At 45.5% G+C, this 21761-nt stretch overlaps 1 protein-coding gene across 2 annotated transcripts in view; it reads right to left on the bottom strand.

Moving 5' to 3' along the window:
* Positions 1–21761, bottom strand: part of pogzb (pogo transposable element derived with ZNF domain b) — a 138454-nt gene that overhangs the window by 13851 nt on the left and 102842 nt on the right. For both annotated transcript variants that reach the window (XM_083645397.1, XM_083645398.1), the window contains exons 16-20: positions 17986–18022; positions 12471–12774; positions 11808–11988; positions 3142–3329; positions 2412–2626 (exon numbers count right to left, since the gene is read on the bottom strand). In XM_083645397.1, coding sequence (XP_083501523.1) covers positions 2412–2626; positions 3142–3329; positions 11808–11988; positions 12471–12774; positions 17986–18022 — 925 coding nt within the window. The remainder of the gene's footprint in view (positions 1–2411; positions 2627–3141; positions 3330–11807; positions 11989–12470; positions 12775–17985; positions 18023–21761) is intronic.

The raw sequence follows: 21761 nt of genomic DNA, 5'->3' as shown, positions 1-21761 counted from the left end.
GTGCACTGTATGATGTCTGTAGCTGTGCCTTCTGTCTGTGTGACTTAGTTGTTAGAATTTTCCCTTTCTTCTCTTTCCTCTCATCAATTTTCTTCCACGTTTCATCTGATATCCAGACCTCCTTTCGTCTCCTTCTAGGTCCTAACACTTTGTTTCCAGCTTCCAGCAGAGCTTTGTTGAAGTTGTACAAATCTAGGTCTTGTTTGTTCTGTAGAGCGGAAAACCTGTTTTTTACTTCAATTTGGAAGGATTTCCTCACGTCTGGATCTCTTAGTTTTGCTACATTCAGCGGTGGTTCCCGTTGGTCTATTTTCTTGGTCTTTCTAAGCTTTAGTCTTATCTTTGCTACAACCAGTGTGTGGTCGCTCCCAACGTCTGCTCCTCATCTTGCCACTACATCCTGCAGGCTACTTCTCCATCTGTTGTTGATAATTATATGGTCGATCTGGTTCCTGGTTTTGCCATCTGGGGATGTCCAAGTTAGTTTATGGATGTTTTTATGTTCAAAAATGGTTCCTCCTATTACTAGTCTGTTTTCCTGGCATAATGTTGTTAGTCTCTCTCCATTGTCATTCATGTCTCCCATACCCTGCTTCCCCATGATGTTTTCTTTTCCGTCGTTGTTGGATCCGACCTTTGCATTTAGATCGCCCATGATGAGGAGTACATCGTGTGAAGGTGTTTCATCTACTAGTTCTTGCAAATTGTCATAGAATGTGTCTTTTTCCACCTCAGGTGAGTCCTCTGTTGGTGCGTAGCAGACTATAACTGTCAACTTTGCGAATGTTGAGTTGTACCTAGCTTTAATTATCCTCTCATTTACGGGCTTCCATTCCAACAGGCATTTGTGAACCTGGTATGTTTAATAAGGAATATGTTATTTGCACCTGTATGTCAAATACGCAGAATTTAAAATGTTTAAGCACGTCTAAAGTATGCACCCGACACGTGCACCTATGTGCAGTGAATATGCCACTGTCTCTGACTTGTCTTATCACTATACTGCCTTATGCTTGTTGTGTCTCTTGTTGTTTTGCACCCATATGCCCTGTTATATTTGTACTATTTGCACTATGTTGTAAACGGAGTCCACAGCACAAGAATTTCACACGTGATACTTGTACCATGGAGTGACAATAAAAATCTTGAATCTTGAATCTTTAACGAGCCAGTTACATTTCTTTGGCCAAGTTAGTAGTTAGTTTATGGGATAGGAATTCTGCCAGATGACAGGCACTAGGCGCCATTTTCGACTTCATTTGGAAGAGAAAATTATCCTGAAATGAAGATTTGATTGACAGCTGCATGTCGTGATATGATTGGTTGAAATGGGGTAGAAATTTGATAGTACTACTGGGTGACGTCAGCAAACTGTAAATTACTGTTATCAATGAAATCTTGAAAAACGAACTTTTGATGTGAAAAAGTGTGAAAAACTAAAGAAATTAGATTGTTGTGATCTGTTTTGCATACATTATTAACACGTTCACTGCCATTGGCGAGTTGACTCGTCAAAAAAAATCCAACAGTTGACTGCCATTGACGAGTCAAGTCGTCAAAAAAAAAAAAAAAAATATTTGACGGTGGGACGTGGATCAACGCCCCCCACGTCTCCTATAAAAATATGGGAGCCACCGAACGTGTACAACCCATTCCACCGACCCACTAAGTGGCGACAGTGCTCTCCAGACTAGAAAAAGCCGAGCCAAAACTGCAGGGGAACGCGCGAGGAAACCATTTTCATACTGTAAAATGGATTGGCGAAAACGCTTTCGCTTTCGCGCATTATCGCGCTGGGAGCTGGCGGTGGGGGATTGCAAATTTGCATAATAGATTATGCGTGCAACACACTTTGAAACACCGGCAGAAAGCCCACAATCGCACGCAGCTTCATTCCAGCTGAGCTCACAACCGAAACGACTCATGCAGACTCGCCCAAAGAGCAGCCGCCAGCAGCCAGGCAGCACAGACAGGCAGAGCCTCGCTTGTGACAACGCTGCAAAGCCACCAGAGACACACCCACGGAGGGAGGAGTTTGAAGGAGAGGGGGGTTTCCTGCTGCTATGGAGGAAATTACTGTTCAAAACTATTGTTTAGATGTCTGACGTCTTACGCCAAAAATAAATGGTTAAAGTGACTGTTCTATCGAATTTCACAAAAAGCCGTTTATCTCAGCTTAAATTTTCAGACGCTGAAACCGTGCTGTATTCTACTGCTAATGCCTACATAACTACTAACTCTACAAACTAACTCTTTTAGACAGAGAAAGCACACATTCTATTAGTTCTTTTGAGATAATTTGTGTTCACAAAATCTTAGCTCGACTTTAAGTACAGTAACAAAGTATTTGTACTTCGTTACTTCCCATATCTGGCTATATATAATGACAGTAATGGTTAATTGCAGGGTACCTCTTGGCCAGTGGGGCCTTGAGCAGCAGCAGAGAGGGTAGTATGGAGCCGTCAGCGAGCGACGTGAGGTAGACGCTGAGCAGAGGGGAGGCAGTACCGCTTAGGCTGAGCGCCTCGGTCCGACTCGACCCAGCCCGGTCCTGAAGCAGGCTGAAGTCCACGAACAGGCTCAGCTCATCCATGGCCGCCACAGCGCCGTGTGCCAGTGTCTGGCCCTGAATTATTATTTTATTTTATAAAACAAAAATGAAACGGACAAAATGAAAACAACAAAATAATCTGCTTGTAGAGACAGGAAACCCTAGATGGGTTTATATAGATAGGGTCTCTACCTCAGAAAACCAATATAAATAATAATCTATACAAAGCATACAATATAACAGAAACAAGAGAAAGGAAACAAGAAAACAATAGATACTGAAAAGAAAAGCAACAGTAAAAAAAGAAAAAGGAACAAAAAAGATAAAATAAAAGAGTAATCAAATGAGTGTGTAGTAGTAGTTAAAATGGCTATGTGAGGTGCGAGGTGTATGTGTAATGTATGTGAGCTATGTGTGTCATCAGAGAGAATGTAAGCTTGGATTTGAATGAGTAAAGAGATGATGCATGTTTGGCAGTATTGATATAGGTGTTCCATAGTATGGCACCTCTGTAGCATATTGAAAATCTGAGTGTCTTGTATTATGTACACTGTATTATGTGTATGTTAGTTAATTGTGTTGGACCTGACCTGGATCAGCTTGTGGGTGAAGTCTGTGAAGCACTGAGCCTTCTCCTCCAGGCTGGGAGGCAGGGCGCGGCCCCAGGCGGCGCCCCGGCCCCCGGCCCGCGGGCCCAGGTGCTGCCTCAGCATGAAGCTCACCGCCCAGGCGTACGAGATGCGGAACGAGTCGCTTCCCTTCTTCTTGAACGTGGAGGCTTTCAGAAACACAAGCACAAATACTTTCATGATCCCCGATGGGAAACGGGCAAACGCTGCAGTCAGTGAGTGTTGTAGACGAGTCGAGTCAGATTTGAGTGTCGATCTCCCGGGCTTGGACTGAGCATTCATGCATTTGAACTCGGAAATTGGAGACTCAGACTCGTTAATTGATAAAGAATGTTTGTAGTTGTTGTTGTTTGTTTTGTAATAGGCCTTAATAAGTTGGCATAAGAGATTCATAGCTATATTAATAATGTGACATTATTTAATTTTGTGTGGATTAGGGCTGCAACTAACGATTATTTTGATAATCGATTAATCGGTCGATTATTTGTTCGATTAATCGATTAATCGGATTAAAAAATGCACTGATATTGTTTCCATCCGTTTATTGAAAAACAACTTTTTTTTTGTTAACACATTCACTGCCACCCGTTTTTTTTTTTACTGTAGGTAGGTTCTGCCAGAGGTTTTTTTTGAGGATTCTGGCTCATCTTTCAAGACCCGAGGATTCTTTTCTGCTAAGATTTTGTGAACACACAATATCTCAAAAGAACTAATAGAATGTGTGCTTTCTCTGTCTAAAATAGTTAGTTTGTAGAGTTAGTAGTTATGTAAGCATTAGCAGTTGAATACAGCATGGTTTCAGCGTCTGAAAAATTATTTTGAGATAAACGGCTTTTTGTGAAAGTCACTTTAACCATTCATTTTTGGCATCAGTAAGACGTCAGACATCTAAACAATAGTTTTGAACAGTAATTTCCTCCATAACAGCAGGAAACACCCCTCTCATTCAAACTCCCCCCTCCGTGTGTGTTCTCCTCCTGCCTCCGTGGCTGCAGCGGGTGTGTGACAAGCGAGTTGCTGTCTGTGCTGCCTGTCTGCTGGCGGCCGCTGTGCAAGTCTGGATCGGCTCGCTCGTTTCTTGTGGTTTGTGTTGAGAGCTTTGATGAAGCTTTTGCGATTCTGGTCTTATTTATGCTGCGTGTTTCAAAGTGTGTTCCACCCGTAATCTATTATGCAAATTTGCAATCCCGCACCACCAGCAATTAGCGCGAAAACGAAAGCGTTTTCGCCATCCATTTTCATGAGAATGGCTTCCTCACACATGCTTTTTGCTTGCCTTCCTCTAGTCTGGGAGAGCACTGTCGCCACTTAGTGGGTCGGTGGAATGGGTTGTACATGTTCGGTGGCTCCAATAATTATATAAGAGATGTAAAAGGGTTAGATGCACATCCCACGGTCAAAAAAAAAAAAAAAATTTTTTTGACGTAAAAACACGTCATTGGCAGTCAACCGTTGGATTTAGTTTGACGTAAAAACACGTCATTGGCAGTGAACGTGTTAAACAAAAACTCACCGGGCTTTGCTACATCAAATAGCTTTGACAGGGCATGAACGAATACAAAATACATACAAATGTATGGTGTAAGTGCAAAAGATATCTTCATATCTTCTTAAATAAAGTGCTTTAACGCAGTGGTTCTCAACTGGTGTAGCCTCAGGACCCACTATTTTCCTTGTCATGAAGTCGCGACCCAAATTTCTGATTTTTTTTTGAACCACTCAAATTAATTGCACAAAAAATAGCGCATTAATTTAATACACAATGCCTTCATGCACTGTTATAAACTTCAAATGAACAAAAAAGTGCAACAGAAGTGCAACTAGGGCTAAAAACCAATTGAAATAAGGCAGACTTGAATTACAGGCCTATATGTTTTTAAATTTAAACAAGTCAAACTGGTCATGCTCAGAAAGTCTTATTTGAACTGTATGAAATATGAAATAAAATGCAGACTTATCTTGAATTACATGCCTATATGTTTTTAAACAAGTTAATAATAATAATAATAATAATAATAATAATAATAATAATAATAATAATAATAATAATAATAATAAAACAAGTTAACCTGGTCATGCTAATCCAGTTTCAATAGTTTGAATTTAACTAATATGAAATAAAAAGGAATCACAGGCAGGCTATATGATTTTTAGTTAAACTGGTCATAACTTTTAATTAAACTGGGGCCATGCTAATCCAGTTTCAATCATCTGAATTGAACTAAAATTAAATATGAAATTAAAAGGCAGACTTCTCTTGAATTACAGGCAGAGCATATGCTTCAGCTTGTTAAACAAGTAGAACTGGTCAGGCTAATCCAGTTTCAATAATCTGAATTTAACTCAAATGAAATATGAGTTAAAAGGGCAACGAATCGATAATCAAATTCGTTGCCAACGAATTTAATAATCGATTTTAATCGATTTAATCGATTAGTTGTTGCAGCCCTAGTGTGGATTCACCTTCATGTTCAGTAACTCTGGACTCGGACTCGAACACTGGGGACTTAAGACTCAACTTGGACTTGAGATATAGTGACTTGACTACAACATTGGCTGCAGTTGCTCACATTGTAAAAAATAAATCTATACATATATAAGCCGAGAGATAACTTATAATAAAAATAGAATTAGAAAAATGAAATATGTAAATCAAAAGTATGTAAAAATATGTGCTTTATCCTACAGCAGTGATACTCAACTTACGGCCCGCGGGCCACGATGGAATTGAAAAAAATAAAAAAATAAAAAGAATTACAGTGCACCTGAACTCAACATGCAAGATACCCGCTGAATAAGTGTCCAAATGTTCATGTCATTCTGGCCAATACTCCACTACTGTTATAGCATTTCAGTCTGGAATATGGAATAGGCTATCTTTCAATAATCTTTATGACTAAAAGGCTAAAAGTATAAATATCTTTTTTTTTTTTATCTTTATCTTCTTTTGGGGACCACAATGGAAATAAGTCCTGGACTTTATTGTGTTTAATTCCTCTGACAATGTGATACTGATGGTGTGGCCAGTGAGGCCTTGATCTATTTGTATTTTAACAGCTGTCAAATAAAAATCAATCAATAAAAATCTTTCAATAATCTATGATTTAGCTGCTAAATTGTCAAATACCGCCGTCTGCTTGCTACCCAGGCACTTATGTAGGTACTTAACCTAACTAACTTAACCAAACTATCCGGTGTGCACAACATTGTCAGACTAAACTCCGGCTGACACCCCAAAAACCTACAATGCGCTACAGAACTAGAACGACCGCACCGCGGATTTATCCCTCCGCCATTAGTTCATTCTTGAGTCCAAATCGCCATTTGGCGACAAGGTGGTTGCTAAAATGGGCAGAGCGGTTGCAATAACTCGGAAGTGCTCTCCTTATCTCACATCATTGCTGTTTCGTCAAGTTGTTTGCTCTATGGTTTTATGTCATTTAGATTACTGCTCTGTAGTATGGTCATCTGCATCCAATGGTCTACTCAGTAAGCTACAAGTAGCTCAAAACAAGGCAGCTAGACTAGTCCTGGGCTGCTCACGTAGATCTAGTGTGGTTGATATGCATGCAAGTCTCTCATGGCTTAGTGTTGAGGAAAGACTTTCTGCCAACCTACTCATATTTTTTCATAGAGTGATTCTAACCCAGACTCCTGAATTTCTTCACAATAACATAATTTATAGTTCAAATATACACACACACTCCACCAGAAGGGCAAATGGAGGACAGATTACTTTACCCCGTCCTAGGTCTAACTACTTAAGGAAGGCTGTATTTTATAGGGCTATAGTTTCATGGAACTGTCTTCCTGGTGACATTCGTTCCATCACAGGAAAGGCAGGTTTAAAAAAAAAACTTAGATTTGATTTATTTTCACATTAACTTGTATTTTATCTCTTATCTCTCATATTTTGTGATGTCTGTTTTAGAGATTGAAAGTATCCGATCATTGCAGTAATGTTCATTGCGGTATTGTTCTATTTGATCCTAGTTATACCTTTACTATTTTCTTAAATGTTTCTTCTTTTTTATCTTTTCTCTTACTCTATGTGACATGTTTCTATTCTATTTTATTGTTTGTCTGACATTGTTGGAGAAAAATATAAGTTCCATTGGCATTTCCTAATCAATAAGCTATAATTGCATACACATAGATTCACCCATGACATCTCACCCATAGAGAGGACTTCTCCTTTTTGCTGAGACCTTGTCCAGTGCATCGAGTACCATAACAACTGATAACTCTCTCAGTCAGACTGAAGCAGCGCACACACATTCACCCCCCTCCTCTCTGCCTTTTCCTCTTCCTCTCTCTGAGTATAAATCTATGTTACACTGTCAGCCATTTGCTGAATATTTGATCATTGATCAGAATTGTGTACATTGAGGTTCATTGAGGTTCATTGAGGTTCAGCCCTCTGACAATACATATATTGCAGAGAATGTATGGTAAATAAATATACTTTTATGAAGACATCTTCCTAGACTCATGGCTTCAATTTATTTGGTTTAGATAAGCTGTTATATATACATTTAGCGGAATGTAGAATTTTATTCTCTATCAGACATAATGTAATGTATAGAGTAATGTATTTGTTGTCTTGGACCCCAGGAAGACTAGCTGACGCCTAGGCGTCAGCTAATGGGGATCCTTTTTAATAAACAATAAACAATAAACATACACTAGAACGACCGCAACGCGGACTTATGCCTCCGCCATGAGTTCATTCTGGAGTCCAAATCGCCATTTGAGGCAAATTGGAAGAGATTCCGTCAAGGCGCTCCGGTGATGTTGCGTTACAGAGCTTGGAAATTGGGTGTGTGAGAGGTCACAGTGACCTTGAACTTTGACCACCAAAATGTAATCAGTTCATCCTTGAGTCCAAGTCGATGTTTGAGACAAGTTTGATTAAATTCCGTCAAGGCATTCCTGAGATATCGCGTTAACAAGCTTGAAAATGGCGCTCGAGAGCTCACCTTGACCTTTGACCTTTGACCACCAAAATCTAATCAGATCATCCTTGAGTCTAAGGCGATGTTTGAGGCAAATTTAATGAAATTCCGTCAAGGCATTCGTGAGATATCGCGTTAACAAGCTGGAAATGGCGTTTGAGAGGTCACAGTGACCTTGACCTTTGACTTTTGACCACCAAAATGTAATCAGTTCATCCTTGAGTCCAAGTCGATGTTTGAGACAAGTTTGATTAAATTCCGTCAAGGCATTCCTGAGATATCGCGTTAACAAGCTTGAAAATGGCGTTCAAGAGGTCACAGTGACCTTGACCTTTGACCACCAAAATCTAATCAGTTCATCCTTGAGTCCAAGTCGATGTTTGAGACAAGTTTGATTAAATTCCGTCAAGGCATTCCTGAGATATCGCGTTAACAAGCTTGAAAATGGCGTTCGAGAGGTCACAGTGACCTTGACCTTTGACCTTTGACCACCAAAATCTAATCAGATCATCCTTGAGCCTAAGTGAATGTTTAAGGCGAATCTGATGAAATTCCGTCCAAGCGTTCCTCAGATATCGCGTTAACAAGCTTGAAAATGGCGTTCGAAAGGGCACAGTGACCTTGACCTTTGACCTTTGACCACCAAAATCTAATCAGATCATCCTTGAGCCTAAGTGAATGTTTCACCTTCAGAAGGGTCATTGACAGGTTCCCCCGATCACACCACCGACCGTCTGTCATCAGACTACCATCACTGGTGCAGCCGGTTGCAGGGAAGCCTGTCAAAAGATGGAATTTCCGGAGGGCTAACTGGCATGCATTTTCTGTCGACACAGAGAGAAAATCCGCCACCCTCCCGGACCCAGACACTCCTGATGTAGATGCCGCATATGCAGCCTACTGTGAAGTGCTGACAGGGGCAGCGAAGAAAACCATACCACGAGGCTTCAATGCAAACTACATCCCGGGTTGGAACGAGGAGTGCAACCACCTCCTGCGAGCTCACCAGCAGGCTAGCTCAAGAGCTGAAGTGGATGCGACAGCAACGGCACTGCTTGAGAAGTTGGACGCCACCCGCAGGGCTAGATGGACAGAAGTCGTCGAGTCGATTGACTTTACCCACTCCAGCCGTAAAGCGTGGCAGACCATAAACCAGCTCTCAGGAAGAAGCACACCACCTCCCAAGTGCCCTGTGACAGCAAACGCCATCGCAGCCCAACTCCTGAAAAATGGCCGCTTCCCAGACGCAGACAAAGAATTCGCCCGCTCAACATCCCGCGAGGTATCCAGTCTCTCTAGGGCAGCCAGTGTCAATGCCAACCTGTCAGGAGATTTCACACCAGCTGAGCTCAAGGACGCTATGGCCAAACTCAAACAAGGCAAGGCACCAGGCCCCGACAACATTCACCCAGAGTTCGTGATACACCAGAGCGAAATAACATCTGCCTGGCTGTGTGCATTCTTCTTTGCATGCCTCCGGAGGTCCAAGCTCCCAAGGACATGGCGACGGGCCGCTGTCATAGCCCTCTTGAAACCCAACAAACCTGCGGATGACCCCAAGTCCTACAGACCAATCTCGCTGCTGTGCGTCCCTTTCAAAATCCTGGAGAGGATGATACACAGCCGAATTGAGCCAGTAGTTGACTCACAGCTACCGAAGGAACAGGCTGGCTTCCGCCGGGGCAGGTCTACAGTGGACCAGGTAACCCTCCTCACACAAGATCTGGAGGACAGCTTCCAGGCCAAAGCCAAAGCTGGGGTGGTACTACTGGACCTGACTGCCGCTTACGACACCGTATGGCACCGCGGACTCCACCTGAAGCTGCTGAGAACCATCCCGGACCGTCATATGGTCAACTTCATCATGGAGATGCTGTCAAACCGCAGTTTCATTCTCCAGACCAGTGACGGCCAGCGCAGCAGGCTCAGGAGGCTGAGAAACGGGGTTCCACAAGGGTCTGTCCTCTCACCGATGCTCTTCAACATTTACATCTTTGACCTACCGGTGACAACATCTAGAAGGTATGGGTATGCGGACGACCTAGCCATCATGTTACACCAACCCACATGGAAGGCTGTTGAAGAGGGCCTCAACCAGGATATGGACGTCCTGGCTGCCTACCTTCGGAGCTGGCGACTGCAGCTCAGTACCGGAAAGACCGTATCCGCAGCATTCCACCTCTGCAACAGGGAAGCAAGAAGGGAGTTGAAGATCTCTGTGGAAAACAAACCCCTGGAGTTCCAGCAGGCCCCAAAGTACCTGGGCGTGCGCTTGGACAGGACATTGTCCTATAAACATCATTTGGATGAAGTGAGGGCCAAAGTAACAGCTAGGGTCTCACTCATCCGCCGCCTTGCTGGCACAACCTGGGGGGCCTCGGCCAAGGTTTTACGTATCTCCACACAAGCCCTCGTTTTCTCTGCAGCCGAGTACTGTGCCCCAACCTGGAGCAGAAGCCCACATGCCAAGAAGGTCGACACGGCCATCAATAATGCACTCCGGATCATCACTGGCTGCCTGAAACCCACCCCCGTGTTCTACCTGCCAGCCCTAGCAGGAATAGCGCCAGCCGGCCTACGGCGAGAGGCCGCTACCCTCGCCCTGGCAAGGAAAGCCAAGGAACACAGCTGGCACCTCCTCCATGAAACCACCACCATGGCAATACCTCCAAGCAGACTCAAGTCCCGCCACTCATACAACCAGGCCGCGCAAGAGATGCTTAATTCCATCCCGGAGGATCTGCCAACCAAAGCCTGGCTGGCGGCGGCATGGAAGCAGGAGTGGGAGTCGACAGGACAGACACGCCTACACCATTACATCCAGGACCCTGGAGGTGGCGTTGAAGGAGAAGACCTACCTCGCCGGCAATGGACCCTCCTGAACCGCCTTCGCACAGGGGTTGGCTGCTTCAAAGCGTCCATGAAGAAGTGGGGCCTAACCGACAGTGCAGCGTGTGAGTGCGGGGAGCCTGAGCAGACTGCCAACCACGTGATCACCACCTGTCCCCTGCATAGACCACCTTCAGAGGAGGGCCTCTTCCGAGTGGGACCTGAGACGAGGGCATGGCTGCACGACACAAAGCTGGATATATGAATGACGATACACGAAAGAAGAAGAAGAAGAAGTGAATGTTTAAGGCGAATCTGATGAAATTCCGTCCAAGCGTTCCTCAGATATCGCGTTAACAAGCTTGAAAATGGCGTTCGAGAGGTCACAGTGACCTTGACCTTTGACCTTTGACCACCAAAATCTAATCAGATCATCCTTGAGCCTAAGTGAATGTTTAAGGCGAATCTGATGAAATTCCGTCCAAGCGTTCCTCAGATATCGCGTTAACAAGCTTGAAAATGGCGTTCGAGAGGTCACAGTGACCTTGACCTTTGACCTTTGACCACCAAAATCTAATCAGATCATCCTTGAGCCTAAGTGAATGTTTAAGGCGAATCTGATGAAATTCCGTCCAGGCGTTCCTCAGATATCGCGTTAACAAACATCGTACGGACGGACGGACAGCCGTACGTACGTACGGACGGACAACCCGGATCCATAATGCCTCCGGCCTGGCTATCGCCGGCGGAGGCATAATAAAAGGTAAATGCAATAAGTAATTGCATTAAGTAGGTAAGTGACTTAATGCACATATTAGTTAATAATGAAAAAAAAGTAATGACCTTTGTGGAAGAGGTTGCTCTCTGTGATGGGCAGCTGCTGCTCCCGCATGGCGAGCACCCACTCCACCACGCGGTCCTCGGCGTGCACGTCCAGCATCGGCCCCGCCCTTCTCAGCCGCTTCCTGCTCTCCTTCAGCCAGGAGCGAATCAGCTGCGGCTCCGTGCAGAAGTCACGCGCCGCCTGGCGGGAGGGATAGGGGTCGTTGATTTTTATTGATATCAATACCATTTTCGAGACTGCTTAACGATCCGAGTCGTTATCGATACCACTATCGATACTTTTCTATGAATTATTTGGTGGAAAGACGAGACGACTATAAATTCTTAACAGAACTGCTTTTGCTTTTATTGCCTGTGAGTATGTGAGTGTTTAATTTCTGAACAGAATGACATTTGCAGAGCCTGGTGAGGCAATTTAATTCTTTGTTTAGTTTAGGGGCGGTTGGCAGGCAATTCAATTGAATTCAAAAACTTGAATCGATGTATGTTTCTGCACCAGTGATTTGAGGTCCATTGCATGACTCGTCTCAAGACATAACGTTATGTTATAGGACCCACTAGGCTTGATAGCAGTAACGATAAGCACAGACCTTATTGATTTTCAGGGTTTGAGAAATTACCGACCGATACCTATCGATAGCGGGTCTCGATCCCAAACCCTACCTGGCGGATCCCGTCGCACAGGGCGAACAGAGCGATCCTCAGCTGCCGAGCAGTGAGGAAGTCCTCGCGGTCACGAGCTGTGGGTGAGTCGGCCGGAGGCTGGGCGGCGCCGGGTGTGGACGCCCGCTGAGACATTGGAGATGTAACATCTTTGTCACATTCTGGTTTGAAGTCTTCGGCCTCGTCATCAGCCAGGAGGTCATCCAGATCGTCCATCTTGTCATCCTCAGAGAAGTCCACCTCCTCCAGGGGAGCCATCGACTGGTCCATCTTGTCCTCCACCTCGTTTAGCTCGATCGCCCCGCTGTAACGCAGAGAACGAGATGACAAATTACTCAGGGATAGATGCTAATATTTTCAAGCATTGACTGTCTGCACCAGTGCCCAATTCAGCCTGCCTATTTTTGATGCCTATGCGGAAATTGCATTCTTTCAAATGGCCAGTGGGGGTTGCAGTTTGTGTAGCACTCCCCGGGAACATCCATTCAACTCTATGGGAAACGAGCCAACTTCTCTCTCGGTCTATGTCTTAAATAAACACTTTCCAAATGAGTTTATGGTCTGAAAAAACAATTTCAAGTCTTTTTCATGCTCTAACGCGCTCCGTATTCCAAATTATAGCCCCATTTCGAGGAAAATTGACGACAAACATCGGATAATAAGAACAGTAATACTTCCGGCCGGTAGAGGCAGCAATGTGCCGCAAGGAATCAGGTAGCAAGTAATAGGTGAGCAAATTATCAGAAAATAGCGTTACTTTATGATATTTTAATAATGTTAGTAGACACACGTAACTATATAGATACCATACATCTAACGTCCATAACATGGCGGACCATTTAACGTTATCTATACCGTTAGATAAAGCCTTATGCCTTCTCTGTATTCAGACCATTGGATTCAGCCCAGAAACCGTACGTTATAACGTTATAAATATAGTCACGTTATAAACAACTAACCAATGCTGGGGGTCCGTATGGAAACAGTGTTACTCGAAATGGTTAAAAGTTAAATCAATTTGGTCATTCAGTGCCGTTTTACTGCAATGTAAAGTAAGTAGCGTTAGCCGCTACTATTAGCCAAAGTAGCTGACTACCCATAATGCATTACGGCGATAACAGAGACAGGGCAAAAAACTCCCCCGTCAGCCGCTAGGGGCAGCCGCCCCCTCTCCTCGTACTTCCGTTTAGCATTAATTCATTCAACCAATCAAACGAAATCAAACAATATCCGGAAGTGAGCTTCATTTTGCTGTGTCAAAGTCAATGAGTTCCGTTGGTCCATTATATATGTCAATGGTCTGCACCCATGGGCCACCAAGCCAAATGTAAACTTGTGTAAGAAACAATACAGAAAATACAATTTAACGCAACCCAACACAGCCTTCCTTAACTGTGACACAAGACATTACCATAATGAAAAAATATAATTATTTACTGTAATAGAGTGGTCTTGTTTTCCAGCTTGTGGCATTAAGATTAAAATGCAGTTGGAGTGTTACTTTATGGTTGGCCAGCAAATAATATTGTGTTAGCCTAGCCTTGCTGCAACCGGTTGCATAGTCTTCTTGTGGTCTCCACATGAAGATGTGTGATAAGTGTTTGTGGAACTGTAGGAATCAGGATGTTTGTGTCACGTTAACGTTGCGTTCGTGAAGGCTCAGTGTGGTGGCCACAGCAGACCACCTACATGGGATATTCGGTGGCCAAAGAGTCAACTTTTGTGCCCCTGGGCCATAGTTAATGTCAACCCTTGGTCACATTCACAGAAATACAAAAACATCAATGTCAGGGCAACAAGTTATTTCTTTTCTGTTCAAAACAAGCACCGGTTTCATGTTTGTTCAAGAAAATGAAAATTACATCTTAGTCAAGACGTGAAGCCAAAAACATAAGCATGTTACAAAACTAACAGCAAATTAAATTAAATACAGGCAGGGTTCCCTCACTCTTTCACAAACTAAATTCCAAAACTTTTCCAGGACCTAGAATATAATTTCCATGACCATTCACAACCATTACATACATGAAATGTACATTGTAGCACCATGCCCTTCACCCTAAGATACAATATAAGATACAATATTCACCATCATTCACATATAGTATTAAAGGATAACTCCACCGAAAAACAATTTAGTTTGACAGTTATTGAGAGTTTATTTGAATTCAGTAAAGTGGACCAGTGATATGACATCACTGATCCACAACTTTACTCAAATCAACTTTCTCACTGTCTGTCTCGCTCACTTTCTCTGCCTCTCTCTCTCCCCCCCGCTCTCCGTCTGTCTGTCTCTCTCTCTCTCTCTCTCTGCAACGGCCTCCCTGTCTAAAGCTTCTGGCATACTCTTCGCGCATGCGCTGGAGGCGGGGCTCCACGGAGGGCGCGCGCACTCTGCGCGGGCCAAAACAGAATATAGTGAGTGCTCCAGAAATGGCGGCGATCAGTGCCAGGCAGTCTGAATGAAATTGAATGTAACGTTCCCAATTCTATAAAAAACGACCCTCAACATTTGGGAAGGCTACGCCACACAACTAGTTCGTTATAATCGAACGTCATGCTTTGAAGGCGACTTTACGACGGTGAGGACTTAATCACAGCAGATATCCGCTGATAGCCTACCACGGAGATCTCACAGGTACAGGCAGCAAAACTCGACGCGCTGATAGAAAAAATCTCCATGGACGCGCCGCGCTGCACTCAGGCCTCCCCCCCCGACACGCCCCGTGCGATGACGTCATAATCACCGCGCGCCCTATGCGCTTGGCTGGGCGCAAAGAGTATGCCAGAAGCTTAAGAGAGGGAGGGCGATCAGACCAGAGTCAGAGACCAACGGAGAGCGGGAGAGAGAGACCAAGAGAGAGTGAGAGAGAAAGCGAGAAAGAGAGAGGGGGGAAGAGAGCTGGCACGCAGCTGCTCCTGTCTCTAGAGGATAACACGGTTAACTTCTCACAGTGCAGCCTGAGAGATGTGTATATTCCCAGTAACTAGTAGCAATAATAACAATATACCAATGGCCAACCATTGGACTTCCCTCCCAATCTTAAAATAAATATTATGGTATTCCCTAGCTATGTGTGAAATTTCACGCTTTTCTCAAAAAGTGCACGATTATTGTGCTTATCCGCTCTACTATGGACAATCGTGCAATTAATCGTGATTAAATATTTTAATCGATTGACAGCCCTAATATATATATATATACAGTATATGTGTGTGTGTGTGTGTGTAGATTTTTTTTACAATGTCAATGCCTATTATAATCACCCACTTTCACTCTTTTACATGAATTCAAGTTGCCTTGTGGTTGACTCAATAATGTTACACCTCATTGGCAGATGTCTGTGCTCGTACTGAGCGCATTGCCCTTAATTGCCTTGTCAAACTCCGAGGAGAAAAAAGTTTGCATTGTCACAAAATAACTCACACTTTTTTGACTTGATTTCACTAACGTTACATGGGAAAATTAGACATCTTACCAAACAGGAGGCGCAATTTTAACTGTTACTTAGGAGACAGCGAGAACTGAATACTCAGTTGCCTACACGCTGCCGTAGAAATAGAAAAAAAACATGGAGGCATAAGCGATTTTCAGCCCACCAGAAATGTTAAAATATGCTTAACTCATTGAGTGCCAGCCACTTTTGGAGAACGGACGCTCCCAGTGCCAGAGTTTCAGAGCGTTTTCAGTGATTTCTCGAGGCCCACAGAATATTGTGTGATATTACTATGTAAACACCGAACACGCACAAAGAACGAGGAGACTATTGTATCATCAGCAAAAAAAAGGTTATTGATACCATTTTCCGTTCTTTAGTTATGAGCCGGAGAAGATAGGTTGTTTTCAGCAAAAACAGGCGTTTCAAATTAGAAGCTTAGATATTCAGCCTTTTGTGAAATGAAGCATTTCAAGCACATTCACTGACTCTGAAGCTAATATTTTCTGATGTAGTGACGTGGTGTAGTTGTGTGGTGCCCTGCGTGCCCCACCCCCCTCCCCCCCCCCCTCAGCTGCAAACTCCTCCCCACACTAACACACAGCCTCACGCACCCAGCGTCTATTTTCGGAGTGCTCCGTTTTTGTGCGCCGGCTCCCAGCGCGACACGGAAAAGCCAAACCGGACTGCTGAGAATGGTTTGGCCCTTCGGCGTCGGGTGCTGCTTTTCTGGCGGCTAATCGTGTGGAGAAACTATACAGCAGAGACAGAGGGGCTCAGTTGTGGGCGCGGATTGACTGCTGTTCGCAGCCAACGTCAGCTCCAGCCAGAGCAATCTATATGGCTCTGGCTGCAGCATGAGCGGTTTCTCTTTCATCACAGGGCTTTTTCCTGACCTTTCTCTAATCTGGAGAGCACTGTCGCCACCTAATGAGTCCGTAAAATAGGTTATACACCTTCAATAGCTACAATATTTGTACAGGAGATGCCTGAGGCTTTGATCCACGTCCCACCGTCAAAAAACGCATTTGACGCCGATCGACGTCATTGGCACTCAACGTTACCATTTACTTTGACGCCGATCTACGTCATTGGCACTCAATGAGTTAAATACATATGCAAACTACAAAGTGTCAATATAGACCTTATTCGCTAACCCTGGACGGCACCATATTGTTGACATACCATCCTGCACGCACAGCGCTGCTGCAGCTGACAACTAGTAACAGCCTTATTGTCGTTTCTGTTCCCTTACAAAATAGCGATAGTGATAACAGCAATAAAAACCCCAGAGTTTTTTGTTTGTATGCTGCCGTTAATGCCTGTAATAATAAACAAAAGAAAAAACGAGGTGAACAGACTTTGCTGTGAGGAGCTGTCAGAAAGTTTCACCTGTCTCTCCTAAATCAACACATCTCCTGTGCTGCTGACGTATCCTCAGTCTCGCTCCCTTCACGTCTGTGGATGGTACAGATAGAAACAAACCACGGGGACATTTGCTGTCATTACTAATGCCATGTATAACGCAGGTCACCATCCGAACACAACAGGAACGATACAGGTAACGCTAACGGCGGCTAGCTTCCTATAAACGCTGCTCTTACATAGGCTGTCACTTGAGCGCTGCAGGGCTATGTCAACAACATGGTGGCGGTGGGCATGCCCGTACATGAGTTACAGTACGTCAATCGAATAAGGTCTATAGTTGGTTAATGTAGATACATAGGCTATGTAATTGGCTCATCGTAACTCGCGTTACAGGAATATGGCTATTATTTACGATGAGGTCATGGTTCTCTCCTGGCCAGCGGCAGCTCGTCTTTCCGAGCCGAGAAGCGGCTGTCTGTCCAGGGGGAAGTGCGAGCCAGTTCCCTGCCCCGGGGCTGGCCTTGTGGACTTGGATATTGCTTCGATGTAAAAATGTGTGCCTGCTACAAAAATGTGTGCAGTTTAGCAGTCTGAAATTCCAAAACCTTTCCAGGCCTGTAAAACTGTTTTTCAAATTCTATAACTTTTCCAGGAATTTCATGACCATGGGAACCCTGTAACAGGGAAACACTTTCAAACATTGAAATTACCTTAATCTGTCCTTGACAAATCCAACTTTTGCTGAGCCTGTTGGAAAAAAAGATGTTTATTATGAGGGGAAATGGCCCAGTAAGAATAACACTAATAAACCAGTTGAAAGAATACATCGACAGTAGTGCTGGGATCTGTAGGTGTTGTGTTTGGCAAGATGGCCGCGCTGTGAATGAGCTGCCAACCGACCTCGTACTTTTGTACTCTTTTATGCTATTTCCAAGCCTCCGTTTTAGCCTGTTTTTATATATACGTTGGTTTTAACTGTCCTCTTGGCTATTATAAAAGTTTGTAACGATCGGCTGCCAGGATCGTCTCCTCTTTATTAATTTATGCCAGGCCCCTGTCTGAGCGGGTGCTCACTCGGATCTGTTTTTAGCTTAGCCACAGGCTAACAATCCTACTGACGTTTTATCTTCATCGCTACCTCCTCCATCCACTACAACAACGTGAGGAGAAATCCATGACCGGATCGACATATGATCACTTGCCAATACCATATCAACGCAGCAGGCCCGGTTATACGGGCCTCTGTCGGTAAGTGATCAATCACTGCTCGGGGCTACTGCCGCATAGCACTATCCAGCTAACGCTACTCCACGGTCCATCACCAAAGACACCTGTACTGGCCGTTGCTTTCTGCTTCTTCTCCACAGAAACCACTAACAACAACCTTCTCCGGATTGACACGATAACCGATCACTTGCCTATACCATCTCAACGCAGCAGGCCCGGTTATACGGGCCTCTGTCGGTAAGTGATCGATCACTGCCTGGCCTCCTGTCTACCTCACAGCAGTATCCCGCTGCCTCTATTTACTACCAAAGACACCTGTACTGGTCATTGCTCTCTGTTCCCTCTCCCCAGATACCACAATCAACCATCTCCCGATTCTCTCTCACACACACACTCACTCACTCACTCACACACACACACACACACACACACACACACAGACTAACAAACCATGCCTTCACTTACCCCTTCACCGTGCTGCCCTGGTTGTCATCACAAAGACGCCAGGATATCCCAGCTGGAGGAGAGAGTAGCTCTGCTCCACCAGCTCAAAGATGAAGAAATGTTCATGGACTCCCTGGTCAAATCCTGCATCCCGATCTCGTCTCCACCTACTGCCGAGCTGGACTCCGACTCTTTAATTATTGTGGGTCGCGCTGCCGTTGTTAACATCTCTGCAGCCCTGGCAGACACTGTCCTGGACCCAGACATTGACATCTCCCGGACTGACAAATACGAGTGGCTAGGTAACAAGCCCAAAGTCCTAGCAAACTCCACCCCCGGTCAGAACCAGCTGTGGAAATCAGCCGGCAAGGGCAATCATGGTGGGAAACTCCTTCCTCGCCGTTCCCCACCGGAGAACCGCCCACTGCCCACTTACAACAAGTTTTCCTCTCTAAGTGAAGAAACAACATCTCCTCCATCCACGTCCAGTCCACCTGCTGTCTCCACTGTCCCATCATCCCGACGCATCCCTCTCGTCCATTCTGCTAAATTCGTTTTCACTCCCTGTCCCTCCCCCAGATCGCCCCCTCTGTCCGCTCCTCCAGCACTTGTTCTCTCCAAGCACGTTATCCCACCATCATCATCCAGTAATAATTTGTCAAATACCCTCCTCCCCCCCTCCCGCGTCTCATCCACAAACGCCCCCGCTCATCCTTCTCACTCGCGTCCATCCCTCCTGCCCCGTCTCATACCCCCCACTGTGCTGATAATCGGCGACTCCATAACCCGGAATCTCCGCTTCGTTAACACAGTCACACATTGTTTTCCCGGTGCCACCACGACGGACATCATCAATAGACTCCCAGCAATCATAGTCTCAATGCCGCCAACAATAAAGAAAATAATAGTCCACATTGGGTCCAACGATGTCAATAAGCAGCAGTCTGAACTGACGAAAAAACATTTTGTCATTCTTTTCGGCCTGCTCAACAACACTGGAAAATCCATTTTCCTCTCTGGTCCCATTCCAACGTTCCGTCGCGGTGACATGTACTTCAGTCGCCTGCTCGCTCTCCACACCTGGCTCCACTCCGTCTGCATCACTCACGGCATCACTTTCATCCACAATTTCACTCTGTTTTGGGAGCGCTCCTCTTTCTATTCTCCCGACGGCCTTCATCCGAGCATGCTAGGCTCACAAATGCTTGCTGCCAATCTCCATCGTGCCCTGGCTGTCAAAGCGTCCGCTACCCCTCGCGCTTGACTTTCAGGTTCATCTGCCCTATTGGTCACTTCCGGCCAGTTCCAACAAAACACTCCAGCCTATGTAAAACATAGCTTTAGCTCCCCCTCTCGGCCTGGCGAGACTACTCCACAGCCAGCCCCCCCCCCCCCTCCCCCGCTACCCCCCCATATCTACAGTCAACAACCATCTCAACCTGATCTCAGCAAATCTCCCCCGCCCTGCTCCCCCCTCCCCATTATTGCACTGTTTATCTCAACTCCGCTCCCCCCCCTGCCCCCCCCCCCCCCCTTCACCTTTAGCCAACATCTACCTGAACACAGAAAAACTCCCCTGTCCTGCTCCCCCTCCCCCATTACTGCTCTACCTATCCCTACTCTGCTCCGCCCTCGCCCCCCTCCCACTTACCTTCACCCTGCCGAATTTTTTTCTAAAAAAGGCATTAATATTAATAACCTCATATCCATTCCAGTTAGCTCCTCCCCCTCGCCCCCTCCACTCTGTAACAACCTTTTTAACATTGAGGGAGGTCTCTGGAACTGCCAGTCTGCTGTCAATAAACCGGAAATCATATCTGCCCACGCCCTTTCTCTGTCACTTCACTTTCTTGCACTCACTGAAACCTGGATCACCCCCGAAAATACCACCACTCCTGCCGCCCTCTCATCTGCATTCTCCTTCTCCCATACCCCCAGACCCTCCGGACGCGGGGGTGGCACGGGCATTCTTATCTCCTCCAACTGGTCTTATTCTGTCTCACCTCTTTCCCACCTTTCTATTTCCTCCTTCGAATCCCACTCCGTCACTATTACCCTTCCCACCAAACTTATCATAATCATCATCTACCGCCCACCTGGACCCCTCGGCACATTCCTTGAAGATCTACACACCCTTCTCTCCCTCTTTCCCGAAGACACCCCACTGACCCTCATGGGAGATTTTAACATCCCCCACTTAACTCTTCTCTCTACCCCCTTTCTCAACTTCTTTTCATCTTTAGATCTGTCACTATCTTCCTCCCCTCCCACCCATAAAGCCGGTAACCTCCTTGACCTCATCTTCACCCGTTCCTGCTGCATCTCCAACCTCTCAGTCACCCCTCTCCATGTTTCCGATCACTTCTTCATTTCCTTCTCCCTCCCAATCTCCCCTCCCACCTCTCACCCTCCCCCTTCTCTCCCCATTTCCTCCCGGCGCAACCTCAAATCGCTCTCACCCTCATCCCTATCCTCCGCCACCCTCTCCCTCCTCCCCCCCGCCGATCAATTCTCTCTCCTATCCCCTGATGAAGCCTCACTCACCCTCATATCCTCTCTCTCCTCTGCCCTTGACTCCCTCTGCCCACTCTCTACCAAACCTGCCCGCCCCTCTCCCCCTGCACCCTGGCTCACCGAACCTCTCCGCACCAACCGCTCCCGACTCCGCACCTCAGAAAGGACATGGAAAAAATCTCGCAACCCCAATGACCTCGCCGCTTATCACCTCTCCCTCTCCAACTTCACCTCCTCCATTTCTTCTGCCAAATCCTCCTTTTACATTTCCACTATTCAATCCTCTGCTTCTAATCCCCGC

This window comes from Poromitra crassiceps (assembly GCF_964638095.1).
Source record: "Poromitra crassiceps genome assembly, chromosome: 1".
In the NCBI taxonomy this organism is placed as follows: Eukaryota; Metazoa; Chordata; class Actinopteri; order Beryciformes; family Melamphaidae; genus Poromitra; species Poromitra crassiceps.
This window is presented reverse-complemented; position numbering and strand designations above follow the sequence as displayed.